Raw genomic sequence first — 15,000 nt, forward strand, 5'->3', positions numbered from 1 at the left:
GTATTTTTCAGGTTGGAAAGAAAAAGAAGCATTATTTTAAACTCTGCCATAAACCTAAGCATCTAATTATATTAAAAAATATTTTTAAAAGTTGGATTAGTTTTAAGGACAGTACTGAATTTTAATGAAAGGCAAAAAATGATCAAAAGGTGTCCTCACAGTAACCTATTTAATTGAGCTTCTGTTTTGTGATATCCCCACAATTTAATTTCTATTTTATAAATAAGACTTTAATATTGCAATTGCACTTTATTTTGCTATTATGGCACTTTTATTTTTAAATACAACATTTGAATGCTGGGTTACTCTTTGTAACTCAAAGATAACAAAACAGCAAAATAGCAATTTAGCACTGAATCAAGTTAATCAATGACCTGGTTATTCAGAATACATTTACATTAATATACAAGTTGCTAACTACTTACACATTGTATTTATATAATTTCTATAATTATAAATAGCATCTCATTTATAGTGTATATATATTTGAAGAAATTAAGTTGAGAGAAATTTTGAAGTGCAATTTTTTTTAAGAATGAATGGATCTAATAAACATGAGATGCGTATTTTTAAGGCTTAAACATTATTAAATATCACAAATACTTGTAAATGCATTTATAAGTAAAGAATAGAGGTGAAATGACAAGCAAGTAGTGTCAAGGCAAGTGATTATTTTCTTCCAACCTAACATTTTTAGAAGTATGTGGAAGCAATTTCTGAAAGGACAGTACAGCTTTCAAATATCTGATGCTATACATATTCTCTGTAACCAATCTAAGAGCATCCACCTATACAGCAATTTTACAGGAACAAAGAAAAAAAAAGTATGTGGGAGTCTTTGTTTCATTTCTTCTTCTTCTTCTAGCTTGGCATTAGTTAATATCTGCTGATGAGCAGCTACATCCATTTGTAGATTTCCAAGTGCTTTCCCAAGGTGAGTAAGCATCATTATCCTCATTTTTCAAATGGAAAACTAAAAGATTAAGATACTCCCTCCAGATCACACAGCAAGTAGTAAGCCAAAAATAGAACTAATTTTCCATATGTAACACCCAGTTCTGTATCCACTGGACCACACTGCCTTCCCACAAGCATCAGTCACACCTAATCAGCCACATAGCTGAATTTTGGGCAGTACTAAGACAAAGTTATTTTTTAACTCGTAAATCCAAGACTATGCCTTTTCACTCGCTTCACACATCCAAACTTCCCTAAGGCACCCTACTAACATACTCTGTAGAACATGGTCTCAATTATGCTTTATGCCAGATACAAATCCTGTAAGGCACAACAGGGACTGTTCCACAGGGAAAAAACCCACCTTCACAAATTAAGCTGTAAACTGCAGAACTGCACAAATATCTTTGTCTAATGTGCAGTTGTGGTCAACAACACAAGCAAAGTCATGAACATTCCCAGGAATAGGATACATGTAGACTGTCTTGTGGCATACTTTCTCCCTCCACCTCTCCACAACAAACCTTCCCAATTTCAATCTGTATATTAAAACATGGGCTTCAGAAGTATAATGAAAACACTGAACATATGGGAAAAATATTGTGATGAAACAGCAAAGAGATAAGACTCCTTACAGGAGGCTAAAAAACAAGAGGGCAAATGCTCAGCTATAAAAATAATAAAATTCTATCATACGCTTGTGTTTTTTTAACAAAGGACTGCAAAAACTAAGGATAGAAGAGAAGATGTGACTAATATTGAAAGGTTATTTAAAAGCATCTTCTTTTGCCAGAGTAAAAAATTCTACAAGCATCCTAAAGAGGGTATGGATATACTTACAGAAACATAAAACTAATTATTTGAAAAACAATGGTAATTGATCAAAATCTGCCTGAGAACAATGGGCAGAAGACCACCATTGCCCACAATCTGCTGCTATCATAAGCGGTTGCACTATGTCTCTTTCACAACAATAACAAGTTAATGTTTCTTCTGATGCAGCCATTCCTGAGGTAAGCACTTAGACCAGAGCTTATACGAATGACAAATGTACATAGTTAAAGAATAATTGCTGCTTGCAAAGCTCTGAAAAAAAAATTATGAAGCGCATGCCAAAAACTATTTGGAATAACTACTATTTATTTCTCTACTGTAGGATTTTGAAAATTCTTAAAACACCTCATGCTAACCTTTCTCACAAACTGCATACCAGACTACAGCTGTTATATAACCTATTACTGCAGCCTTTGTGTACCCAGTACTTCTAAGCAGAGATGCTTCAAACAGGAAAATAATATACTTCAGAGTTAGTCTTAAGACATGCTATAGTGGTATTAGAAATAGCTTAAGTGGACAAAGCCACCTAAATTATAAGAAAGTCTTCCTCTCTAAAGACTATGTCAACAACTTAGAAATAAAATCCCATTTAAGGTGTTCTCTTAGTCTGAAAATACCTTTAATAAAATATTGAGGAAGTTCATGCTTACTATTTCTCAAGGAATTCTCTAAGTCTGTACTCAATTTAAAATGAAATGTATTTATCACCCGATTTGACAGGTCTGCAGCTTGACTCTGACTTTTGACAAAAGCTATTATTTCTTCTTCATACATCACCATTCCAAAGAAGTTCTTAAAGTGTAGATTGGTCAAAAGTTCTTTAGAAGATATGAAAAAGAAAACAAGATGATGTACCCCTCCCTTCCTAAACAGTTTCTCTGGAAGGCCTGGTAGGGAGGAAAGTAGGGAACAATAAAACATACCATTGGTAGCAACACTATTGTGAAAAAACACTGAACATATTGAATAAAACCTTAGTGAGTAAAGCAGTATCACTTCAATTATACCTCAATTCTATATGCAGAGTAATTGATAGCAAGTCCAAATTGCTGCAACAAATATTTTTATAAGCACTTCCCCACTACAACAAGAATTTTCTCTTTTCTCCCCAATTTGGTATATGCATTTTTTGTGACATTTTCCTAGTCACTCCTGACCTTTTCCCCAAACTATCCTATTGGGGGCGAGGAAACCATTTTCTCTCCTTAAATACTACTCAACTCAGACCATACAGCCACACACTTTTTTCCTATCCAACTTCTCTCACCACAGCTCATATAGACCTGCCAGTTCTTCCTTGAACTAACACTGTTCTGAACCATAACAAGTTTCTTGCTACCAAAGAAATATTTCCTTCTCACTAATTTTATCCACAAAAGCACGCATCATTTTTACCAGTTAATTATCCTGTGCAGCATACTCAGGGGTCTCCACATTTAGGAGATACATTTTTACCATTTAAAATCCTAATGAGAAAAGAACATGTGGTTTAGTTTTTTTTTTTCCTCATCAGCTGTGTGGCAGGAGGAACAGATCACTCCCCTCTTCAGCTTCTCTCTATTACTATAGCTCTCCTCTCTCTCCTCTCACCATTTTTGCTCAAAATATTAATTATTGTAGCAGATTTTAATCCTCCCTGTCCTTAGGTCAATCATGAATTTTGCTTTCAATTCCTCTTTTTTCACTTTATAACACCCCTTTTGGGGAAAAAACCCATTTTCAGTGTTTTCCAATAACTGCTTCACACTGACAGTTTGCAGTTTTGTCTTGCCTCCTGTTTTTGATTTGCCCTGCATCTTCACATATTTTTCAAAACTGCAAATTATTAATCTGAAACTCAATCAACACCAACTGCAGCTTCCTCAAGCACTTAGTTTTGCCGTCACTTGCCTGCATACCATGAGAATCCTCACAGAAACCTCCAGTGACCTCAGTTACCTGGTTCACTCAAATCTGAAGATGAACCACATGCACCACGGCAGAAGAATGCACACAGATTTACTACATTTTGCATTCAGTTGGAAGAAGGTTATCCATGAATTACAAGAGAATTTTGTTTTTCCTGGAACAAACTATAATACGCATGCATGCGTTTATATGAGGGGGAAATGTACTGTATGTAAACATGATGATAAAAACAAATGAGCCACAGGACAAAGCATTAGATTGTGCAGTTTCTATTCAAGAATATTTTTGTTTTGTAGGTTTTCCTGTAACTGTAAAACCATTCTTGTATTTATACTTTCTTTGTAACACTCAGCAGCTCTGAATTTGGAAGTTAAAAGTTTTCTAAAAGCTGTATCCAATTACAGCACTGAATGATTTGAATAATAGAATGCTCGACATATTCCAAGATAAGTGGCTGCTACATTTCTTTGATATTAGGGTCATATACTGTACTTATCTATTTTTACTCCATGCTTTCCATTGCCTAGTAATAAATTAATTTCTCACTGTTAGTTTGGCATGTGCCCTACAGTTATATTCACTTTCTCTCCCACTGAAGGAAGAAGTTTTCTAAAGTATCTTTAGAATTAGGCATCATAGATTAAATTCAAAATACTATTTGAAGATGCACATTCCCACATAAAGTCTTAAAAGCCAGTTTTATATTTTTATTTTAGAAAATTACCTGCTGGTGCTGAACATCATGGGATTATAGTTATCTAACTACTTGCACACACATAAGACTTTTTAATATAATATATATATATATTAATATATATATATATATATATATATATATATATATATATATATAATTTGAAAAGAATGAGATATAATTTGAAAGAATGAGTTTTAAGTTTAGTATTTAATTTCCGTTGCTCCCTGGTGCAGAAAACTCAGCAAAGGACCTCATGTACATCGGCAACTATCAAAGGCAATGAGAGCTGAGCTTAGACCTGAAAACTGAATACAGACCAAAGTGTAATCACCATCCGGGCAGAAACAATTAAATCTTACATGATCTGGGTTCTTTCCAGAGCAGAGAGAATGAGGAAATGTTCCAGTTTCTTTGCTGGTTACCAGACCTCAGTAACACTGGGGAGGTAGTTTGCACAGTCATCATACAGAACAACTTCTACTCTTCAGCCTACACCTTCTAGCTCTGTTTATCAAACAGCTCTATTTCTTTGTAGTTGTCTTCAGCAGAATGGGGAGAAGCAGTTTAGCAAATGAACAGTGGCAATCATGAGGAAAGCAAGCATGAATATGGGAGTGGAATATATGTTCATGTACTGTAGACAATGAAAGAAATAAAGACATTGGCAAGCAGGGGCACCTAAGCCTCTGGCATTACAGACTGCTATCTCTAATTTATTCTCAAAGGTGATAATTTTGAAGTAAAGCAAAGACACCAGAGTCACTCTTAAGCTAACCCAAAGCCAGGTAAACATATGACAGCTTGTGTTTTAAGCCGTCAAAGCCATAAAGGATGGTAAAGAGGCAACTGTGGAGTGCAATCAAAGAGTAACACCATAGCTGTTGTTAAACAGACTTGCCACCTAAGACTGTATACTGCTCTACAAAATAACATGGAAGAGAATTACTGGCATCTTCAGACTGTGTGACACATCAATGACTACACATCAGTTGTAGTGACTGCATGTCCATGGATTGTTACTGGCCTGCTTGAAATTCACATTATATGCCAATTTTCTTAGATAAGGCTAATATCCAACAAATTATTTCAAAGTCTCCCATTTCAACACCAAATCTTGAAGCCTGTAAACATGAAACTGAATCATAAGCAAAGTTGAATTGAATCGAATCACTCATGTAACTCCTTTACTTAACAAATATTTGATGTTGCAAACTACTGTTTCCTGTATTAGCACAAAGTAGGTTATCAGTGACTATTAAAGTTGCAGCGTAGGTTCTAGCCACCAACCTCATTAGAAACAAGGCTAGGCTAAAAAAATGGCTGTTTTTCTGGTATTTTGTCTGGTCATACCCATCTATTTTCACAGAGATATGTACCCTGTTATACCACTGCAATTTCTATTTAAATTGCAAATAAAATTTGGACACACACAAAATACTAAAGAAAACCCAATTGAAAGAGAACAAACTACTATTCTTTCCCACAATAAAGAACACCCTCTACCTCCATGAGTTTGCTAACCCTAATTACACCTATAGTTTTGAGATTCCCTAATGGAAAGTACTACAAAGCACTAACAGAATGAATCATGACACATACTGATACACCACTGATTGTAAATCTATACCCTTTTTATTTGCACCCAGGGGCTATGTTTCATATATTTATGAAAAATTACTCCCCAGTAGCAAAATGTCATGATTGGAAACATGTATGATAAACAAACTGGACTGAGTATTAGCAAGTATGTGCTGTTCTTGTAGCTTATTTTTGGTAGTGTAGCTGATTAATTATTTGAAAGACCTCTGCCATTTGGCTACTTAATTTCTGATTTAAAGTTTCCCTGAGGCAAAGAAAAAGACAACTTGAAAGACAAGGTTAAAAATCCTTGAAGGCATCCTTCTCAGACATGCAATATTCATACATTTATCCACATTTCAGAATGCAATTACAGATCAAAAAATGCTGCCAGACTTGCATGTAAACCATAATTTCATACAAAACTTCTGTAGGTGAAAGAATTGTAAAAAAAACACCTTAATGATGGCCTCAAAACATGTGAAATGCTTAAACTCACATGCACCCTCCCACTTTTTAAAGGCTACTTACATCAATGACTGATGAACTCGACAGACTTAATCCCTCTAGGTCTGCTGCTAAACTTGGGGACAAAACAGCTGCTGTAGGAACTGCCACAGGAGTTGTTACAGGACAAACTAGAAGCGAACAGGTAAGAGATACTTAAACGGAAAAACAATTTAAGATACTGTGAAAAAAAAGGATTTCTTTTTCATTGCACAAGAAAGTTTTACATTCTCATCTAAATGTTTTATTCTTGTATATATACTTGATAAATATTCATTGATGAATATACTGGTATTCATATTGATGAACATTTGAAGAATATGTTATATGCTTGTTTCTAAATGTAAGATTTCAGACATATAGTCCCAATATTCAGAATAAGCAATGAAAATACATATACAACTTATACATGAATATATTGTGTGATTTATTTAGAAGTATTTTCGCCTCCTTTCCCATTTTTCCTCTATTTTATCCTTCAGTTTGATACATACTATGTAGCACATTTTCATTTACAGGCTACACGCAAAGTACACGTTAATGCAATTCTGATGTGCTGCACTTACAGAAGTAAACTTTAAGAAGGGTACTACAAGCATAGCCAAAAACCAGTGCTAGGTTTATCTTACCCTTCCAAGACTACCATTTCACAGTTCTTCAGAAATGCGGTTTTTAGTATCCTAATATAATACCATAATTGGCCTATAGATTGCACAGGTATTGTACAAGTAACATCCATTATTACCCGAAAAAATAAGTCCACTTTAACAAAAAACAAGTCCAGACACATACAAATTCTCAAAGTAAATGTTGTATATGGTGGGAGATTCTAAATTTTGAAACAATTTCTCAATTATAAAACAAAATATTGTAATAACTGTGCTTAAAAAAAACTTGACAGTCTAAGCATTTATTTTGTCAGGAAACTAGTACAATAAATTAACAGAATCAATGTTTCAGACATTTAACTTCATTGAATTAACTGAACTGATTTTATGCCTTGGGAAAAATGAGGCTTTAATCAAGATACTTACAATCATCTAAATCTAAGAGAAACATGTCTTGGTTTTTTGGAGTCTTTCTATCTTGTACTGTTTTTTCTTCTTTCTGTCAAAATAGATTAATATTTCATCTTTCACCGTATCAGCAAAAGAAAAGCATTTAGTACTTTCATAAAGCAAGTGCATTTATTTTACTACTTCATAAAGCAAAATGTATCCATTTTCAGGGCGTGGCATCCAGAGAACTCACCTACTGAGAAAGATTTGTTTGTATAGTTAAACTGTATCTAAATTCCACAACTGAATTTCTGTAGCCCCTGTATTCATCTAATATTAATAATTGTTGCTACACAGAAAACATTTAGTGACAGATCTTCTGTTGAGACCATTAAAAAATAAAGGTGCTATCTCTTCAAGACAAAAGATTTGTGTACTAACATTTCTGTTTTCATATGAAAAACATGTCAAAATCTATTCAATGAGAAATACAGTGTAATTTGCACTTATCTGGGAGCACAGAATTCTGTCCAATTATCTACTGGGATTTACTTAACAGGAAGCTGATTTTTGTCACCAAAAAAATTCAGTTTTAAGCTTGAGATGAGTTCTAATAAGAATTGGCTGTACCTGAAGTAAAGACTAGGGAAGTAATAATCCCAGTACCATGACAGAGTATTTCAACAAAATTTGCTTCAGTAACTAAAAAAGTTCTAAACAAATCTCGTAAGAGCAAGTGTTGGCTATACCTACAGAGCATGCCTAGACAGTGGTGACTCAGGAAAGAATTCACTGTGTTACAGCTCAGTATACTCAGCCAAGAGGGTGGTTTAGTATAAAGCACTGATTTTTGGATGTAGCCAGAAACTTCTGTATCAAGGAGTTTTGTCATCATGTTGTTCCTGCCCACTCTAATGCATCTTTCATTTGGGTCAGCTGAAGAATTTTTTCTCTCTTCGTTCCCTTTGGCTCACATACCAAACAGAAGGCTTTGTAATTTTTTTTTATAAAACATATTAACTGCCTTTAGATCTTAAGACATTGCTCACTATCCAAGTTATTGCAAGTAACTTAAATGTAGTCTTTCCAGAAGTCACACTTTCTAGTTTACCTGTTTCCTCTTAAACAGTATGTGACAGCCAAATTCACAGAGAAATATTTTACCACTTCTAATAAATTAACAGGTCTAAATGAATTAGTAAATGTCTTTATGCCCATCTAGACCATAATTTCTTAAGCATTTCAGACACTCAAGACACAAATTTCTAGAAGAGCTTGGAGTGAACTCAACAGCTAGAACCACTTCCTTTAACCAGCACCATAGAATAAAATGACACCTCTTTTCTCAAGGCACATTCCCTTTCTTCTGGTCTCTCAGCTTGACAGTCAATTGTAAACAAATGATAATAATGAGTTTACTTTTTTTCAATTTTGCAAGAAATTCTAGGGTTCCCTCCAAAGAACATAAAGGAAGCTAGCCAACACTGTTGCTATTTGAAGCCACTGACTACCAGGTTTGACCTCAGCCATGATGAAATCACTTATCATGATCTTCCTATAAATACCATGGCTCAGACAGCAGTCACTTACATGATCCCTACAGATATGCTTGAGGTATTCTGGGAGAAGAATCATCTTGTGGAATGAAAAGAACAGGAGCCACTATTTTAAAAGTTATTTTAACATCATCATACTTTGATGATCATTATTACTTATGGTATTTGAGTGTTCTACTACTGGTGATTTATCTGAAACCTAAAACTCCTCTGAACAAAGAAAATACTACAAAAAAGCTTTAAAATGGCATTGAAGTGATACAACTTCTGATATGTTTTGTCCAGAATCAGTGAGGGACTCCCGCAGAACCAAGTTTCTTGAATTCCATTCTGCTCACAACTACCAGACCTTTCTTTTGAGATGTGCTTATTAGCAAGTCACTAAGTTTGTTTTGGCTACTTTTGTTTTAGAATTGTGAAATAAGGACAAATAGTGTACTCCATAAGCTACAAGTTCTACTTGAATTACTCATGTCAGAGACACAATTTTGTAACAATCCTTCTCACGAATTCCAAGCCACTTTACTATTTGGTGAATATTTAGCCCTGAATCTCGGGTTTAGCTGTTATTTCCAGCACCTTTACTGTAAATTATGCATCACAACCCCTGTCCTGAACTAGAAAACTCTTCAGAAATCAAAACAGACTAAAGGAGAACTCGGTTAAACAAAAGGCAGATATATTAAAAATATCCTCAATTTCTGAACTCTTTCACCATCTGTCTGCACTTATCTGTAAGATACAATTCTACTTTCAACTATGATTGAAGTTGAAAGCTATAGTTTTATATTTGCTAAATATTTCCATAGAGATGGTTTGTGTCCATCTCCTTTTATTATGAAGCCAATTAAAAGTCTCTAAAAAGTGGCTCAAGAGTCCTACAAGGAGGAGAATTCTACATGCTTCAGTACAAGTTTCTAAAAAATTGGGAGTCACTGCCAAAGAATCCTTACTGTTTATTGAATCTGTTTACTGAAGACAACTAAGATGGGCAGTCTAAGTCACAAATAATACCAATAGCATGCTTCAGTTTGCTTTTTCTGTCACAAGTACAAAAAGTACACAAGGCTTGATGTGTACTTTTATAAGGTGAAATCCATCCTTTCACTGATATTACTTTGAATCCACTACATAAAAAATGTTTAAAAATGGGGGAAAAATCCTTCAAGAGAATTTACTTCTTATAGTTCAAAACAAAATAAAATGGTCCTAAAATAAGGCACAAAAAAAAATCCTGAACTAATGTATGGCAAGGAAAAATTTCACTGCACATTTTACCAGAAGATGGCATTTAAGTGTATCAGTTTACTATAAAAAACAAGCAAGTAAACAATTCTACCAAACAGAAAGCAAAAAATGCACCAACCTGACCCTACCATCTGGGAAATGTAAAATCAAGGGCTAATTAAATCCAGATAAAGGTAATGTTTAAGTGTCATCATGTCTTATTTCCAACTTCAAATGAGTGTTTGAAGCTTAAGAAAATACAGGGCTATTAATATATGTGTTTGGGTGCTATATATACAAAAACCACACAAATATTTTCATGCTTATATGTATTTCTACATACAGGTATGTACATTAATTGTGTGCAATTCTGTAGAAAACACCAAAGAAATCTATTTATGTGGATCCTGCCTATAAAAACATGATTATTTTTAAATTGTTTTTTTTCCAAGAAGAGAAAATTGATTGGCTGTCTATGACCAATAAATAGCCAATGACTGCAGATATTTCAATTGAGGAAAAAAAGCTTTGCATTTGAAATCTAGACAATAAAAAGGTTCTGACGTGTCTGACATTTCTCTGTAACACAATTTTTCATCTTTTTTTTTTTCTTAAAACTAAGCCTACAATATAATCCAAACAGTATTCTACCAAGAAAGCCCACTATGGGAAAAGCAGAATACTAAACAAAGAAGTTAAGGTATATTCCATCAAACATTTCTCCATTTGCAATTCATCTTGATAATAGAGATAGAACCTGGTAAATGCATATAGGACTTGAAGCAGGAGATTTCTCTTGCTCAATGCATAATTCATGTGCTCCGCCTGCAAAGTGTGTAAAATGAGAATTTCACACCGCAGCATGAGCCATGGAGCTGCAGAGAAAAGGCAGATGAAATCATATTCTGCTGTGCGAATTTTATTTCTTATCCTCCCAATATTTATACAAAACCATCACTGACAATCCAAATGCATTGACAGATCACCCACTGTTTCCATTGTGTTAGCACTTGAAAGGAGATCAGGCAGAAAGATAGACAATTTGTTTTTGTATATTTTTTAAATAGTGGATCAGGTTTTTAACAGCTGAGTGACTGTATTATACTTGTAGAAGGAAGTCAACAGTAGCTGATTTTAAAATCCCACTGTAGAGACCCCTACTTACACATGTATCATCCTCAAATCTGCATTTTAGCCCAACAGTATTTATGCTTACAGTATAGTATGTAGCTGAACACCTCAAATTATCCATATTTAAAAATTATTTAAAAGACTGCAGTAGAAGAGACTGACTTTTCTATTCACTGCAGCTCAATTACAGTGAAGACAACAGCTTTTTCAAAATGATTTGTCAGGAGAAAAAATACTGAACCATTAATAACATAGGAAAATAATCTGAATTTTTTGTAGTATATTTTAATGCCAGTAAGTGCATGGATGTATGTAGAAATTAAGCTCCAGTGTGAATGTAATAAAACCTTTTTTATTAAGAAAATTTTGCAGAACATGGAGATGACACCCAACACAATATATAAGGAATGGTAAACATCACCCAAAGCATCTGCAATGTAACGTAGTTCATAACGTGTAGCAAACTGAGAAATCATAAAAATAGAGCTCACTAACCACAACTTCTTTTATTATTATGCATTTCAGAAAATATTTTCAGTTTTACTGAAAACGAAATCCTAATGAATAATCTCCCCATATAGACTGCCCAAATTAAAAACACACTATAGCAGAATAACATAAGCAATGCCTTTTCTAATGACAAACTATCAGAATAAAGCATGCATTTCTGAGAGCCTAGCAGAAACCATCTGTTTCCTGGGTGGTCTGAAAATAAGTCAGGAAGGGAGCAGAAAAAAAATATGTGTGGCTCTTTTAAGATGTACCTTGACTCATAAGGGGGTCTATATATAAGACTTCAACTATAATCTTCTTTAAAGTTTGTTAGAAATTGTTTTTTTCTTTCTAGCTTGGAATGTGTTATCTAGGTTACCATCAGTTACCTTCATCTATCATTACAGGGCTCAAAACAGCCTTCTGTCAAAAAACCCTATTAAGCTAGTTAGCATAGCAATCACCTCTAATAAAAAATACCTGTGTTTCTTTTCCCCCACCACCTTACCTAATTACATGTCTAAAAATAAACAAGTACTACACACACCTGAATGCAGGCATCAAACATGGTTTAAGTGGAATCTAACTTTAAAGTTCCAGGGATTAATACCATATACTGAAACAGTTCTTCTTGTTCAAGGACATTAAATTAACTGCCCCCTGCTCCTTAACATATGACCATTGATGTTTACAGTTCATCAGCCAAGTTTGTTGCCCTTATATTAAATGTGCTAATTTCTAAATGAAAAAGAATTTTAGGAACATTTAGCTTCTGCACAGTGAGCTCTATGCTTTTCAATAATCTCCTCACTACTTTTCTTGTTTCCATGCATATAAACACATTGCTATTTGTTGTAATGTCTTTTGTGATGTTTAAAAGCTTTGCAATTTTTCCCTTCTATGCTTTGACTCTACTCTTATCAACTCTTCTGTCAACTGTTTAAAAATACTTCTTGTTCCTAACACATTTCCTTTTAGGTGCTTCTTAATCAAGTAAGACTTCGGAACTACTGCAATGTTCCTTCTCTCAAAATTCAAGGTTTTGACAACTTTCCATCAACTTCAACAATTCAACCCCAAGCTTCTTGGACGCTCCAGTTCTCATATTCAGTGTATTTGACTTCACTGTTTTCACTGTTTTTGACTTCACACTGACATTCTGCTGTTTTAAAATACAAAAAGCTTCTTTATGCTAGTAGTCCTCACATATCCTGTGAAAGAACCAAACAGTTTAGAGAACTATAGTGACAGAAATTATCTACACAGTGTCAATGTCCTGAGAAAAATGGAAAAATGCAGCAGAGAGAAGATAGTTTGAACATGGCTTTGCAGTGCCTGCTCAGAACTAAGCACATCAGAGTATGTATAGCTTTCTGGTGAAAAAATACCCTGATGATGTGGGGAGCTGCAAACTGTTACAATTAATTAATGTCTCACCTAGTATCAAAGCAGTTTATTCTAAGCAGATTCAAATTGTATTTTTTGTGCTACCATTTTTTTGCAGGATCCAGTCTGGCTGGTCTAGAAGAAAAAACCTTTTGATAGAGGTGTGTTACCCAGTGTGTTATTTGGGCAGGAAACTGATCGAAACATGGAAACACATTTCCACTTCTCAGGTAATACAGCCTCACTTCATCTTTTGTTCTACTTGGTTGAAGAAGGGAATAGATTAAAAGTTAAGGTCACAACTCAAGAGTTCTTAGGCACACCTACGAAGTTGCAAAACAAAGATCATGTACAATATAAGTTCAAGATTTAGAGAAATGGAGAGCCTTGCCTCGTTTAAAAGAAATACATGTCTCAACAGCCTAATCAATTAATGGCCTTACCTCTTTACTGATCAAAACACACCTATTCACCAGCTTCAAAAATTGCTAGAAGTGTAACAAAGGATGTCTATTTTGACTAATCTGCCATCTATACAGGAGACTTCATTAAAATGGCTTCGCTTAATTTAAAATGCATTAAGAGAAATTAAGCTTCACTTAATTTTCAATACCACATATCAGAATTTAAATGGAAATTTCTGAGCTACAATTCTACTCTTCAACTTTTTTTTTGGTAAATATATAGAAAGAATTGCATAGGAAGTATTTAGTAACAGAAAAACAAGTGTCAGAAATTCTTTTACTCTTCTTCCTGAACAGATTTAGCAAAAAGTTCCTCATTTATTTATTTTTAAATACAAGGTACGTGGGCAAACAGTAACCAATTAGTGCCAATAGCATGGATAGTTAATTCTATAACACTAGTTTGAGTAATGAACTTTTAGGCTCTTTTTCTTCACTAAGGTAAGCAATTACATCCCAACTGACACATGAATGACTCTGCTGCATGTTTTTGCATCTTCACATATTTTGAAACCAATTAAAAAAATATGTATTATAAAGCTTGCTATTTCATGTCTGTTTTAAGAAAGCTTACAGAATTTGAAGCAACAGAACTCTATATTCCTATCAAACACAGACAGCAATAAAAGTTGATTGCTCATTAGGAATATTAATGCTACTAATCGATATGTACATCTCAGTTATAGATTCATTAACTGTATTATTCTCAATTTTAACAGAAAAATTTAAAACTAAGCTAAGAGTTCTATTAGAACATCTTTAAACACTTAAAAAACAATGTATGAACATTTGGTTCTTGGTTTTCTTTCCTCTCAGACCCAGGCACTATAGCTATACTTTAAAATTCCATTTTAATAAAATAACCATCACATGCATGTATTAAGTTTCACCAGTTCAACAATAACCTAAAAATTAAATTAAAAAACAATTAATTTTATTATAAAAGAATAATAGACTACTAGAAAAATATTATGTTCTGTGTATAAAAAATAATTAGATTCTATTATTGTTCTTCATCTATATGGACTAAAAATAACATAAAATAATAAACTGAAATTTTGTAATTTATATTTTTATAATTCAGGTTTTTTGTTATAAAAACACTCCTACTTGCTCAAACTATCAAACTACTTTTGGACTTGTCTCTCTATGAAAAGTAAAAAGATTTTTTTTCATAAATTCTGGATTGTTTTAGGTATGCATAAAACTGCTACCCATCTTCACTCCAACAGAAAGAAACATGGATGGATGGTTAGATACAC

At 33.8% G+C, this 15,000-nt stretch overlaps 1 protein-coding gene across 2 annotated transcripts in view; it reads right to left on the reverse strand.

The window, feature by feature from the left end:
• The window catches only part of AP3B1 (adaptor related protein complex 3 subunit beta 1), a 152,829-nt gene that overhangs the window by 46,306 nt on the left and 91,523 nt on the right, over nucleotides 1–15,000 (reverse strand). For both annotated transcript variants that reach the window (XM_030968838.1, XM_030968839.1), the window contains exons 21-22: nucleotides 7,519–7,591; nucleotides 6,509–6,615 (exon numbers count right to left, since the gene is read on the reverse strand). In XM_030968838.1, coding sequence (XP_030824698.1) covers nucleotides 6,509–6,615; nucleotides 7,519–7,591 — 180 coding nt within the window. The remainder of the gene's footprint in view (nucleotides 1–6,508; nucleotides 6,616–7,518; nucleotides 7,592–15,000) is intronic.

The sequence above is a fragment of the Camarhynchus parvulus genome, chromosome Z (genome assembly GCF_901933205.1).
Source record: "Camarhynchus parvulus chromosome Z, STF_HiC, whole genome shotgun sequence".
In the NCBI taxonomy this organism is placed as follows: Eukaryota; Metazoa; Chordata; class Aves; order Passeriformes; family Thraupidae; genus Camarhynchus; species Camarhynchus parvulus.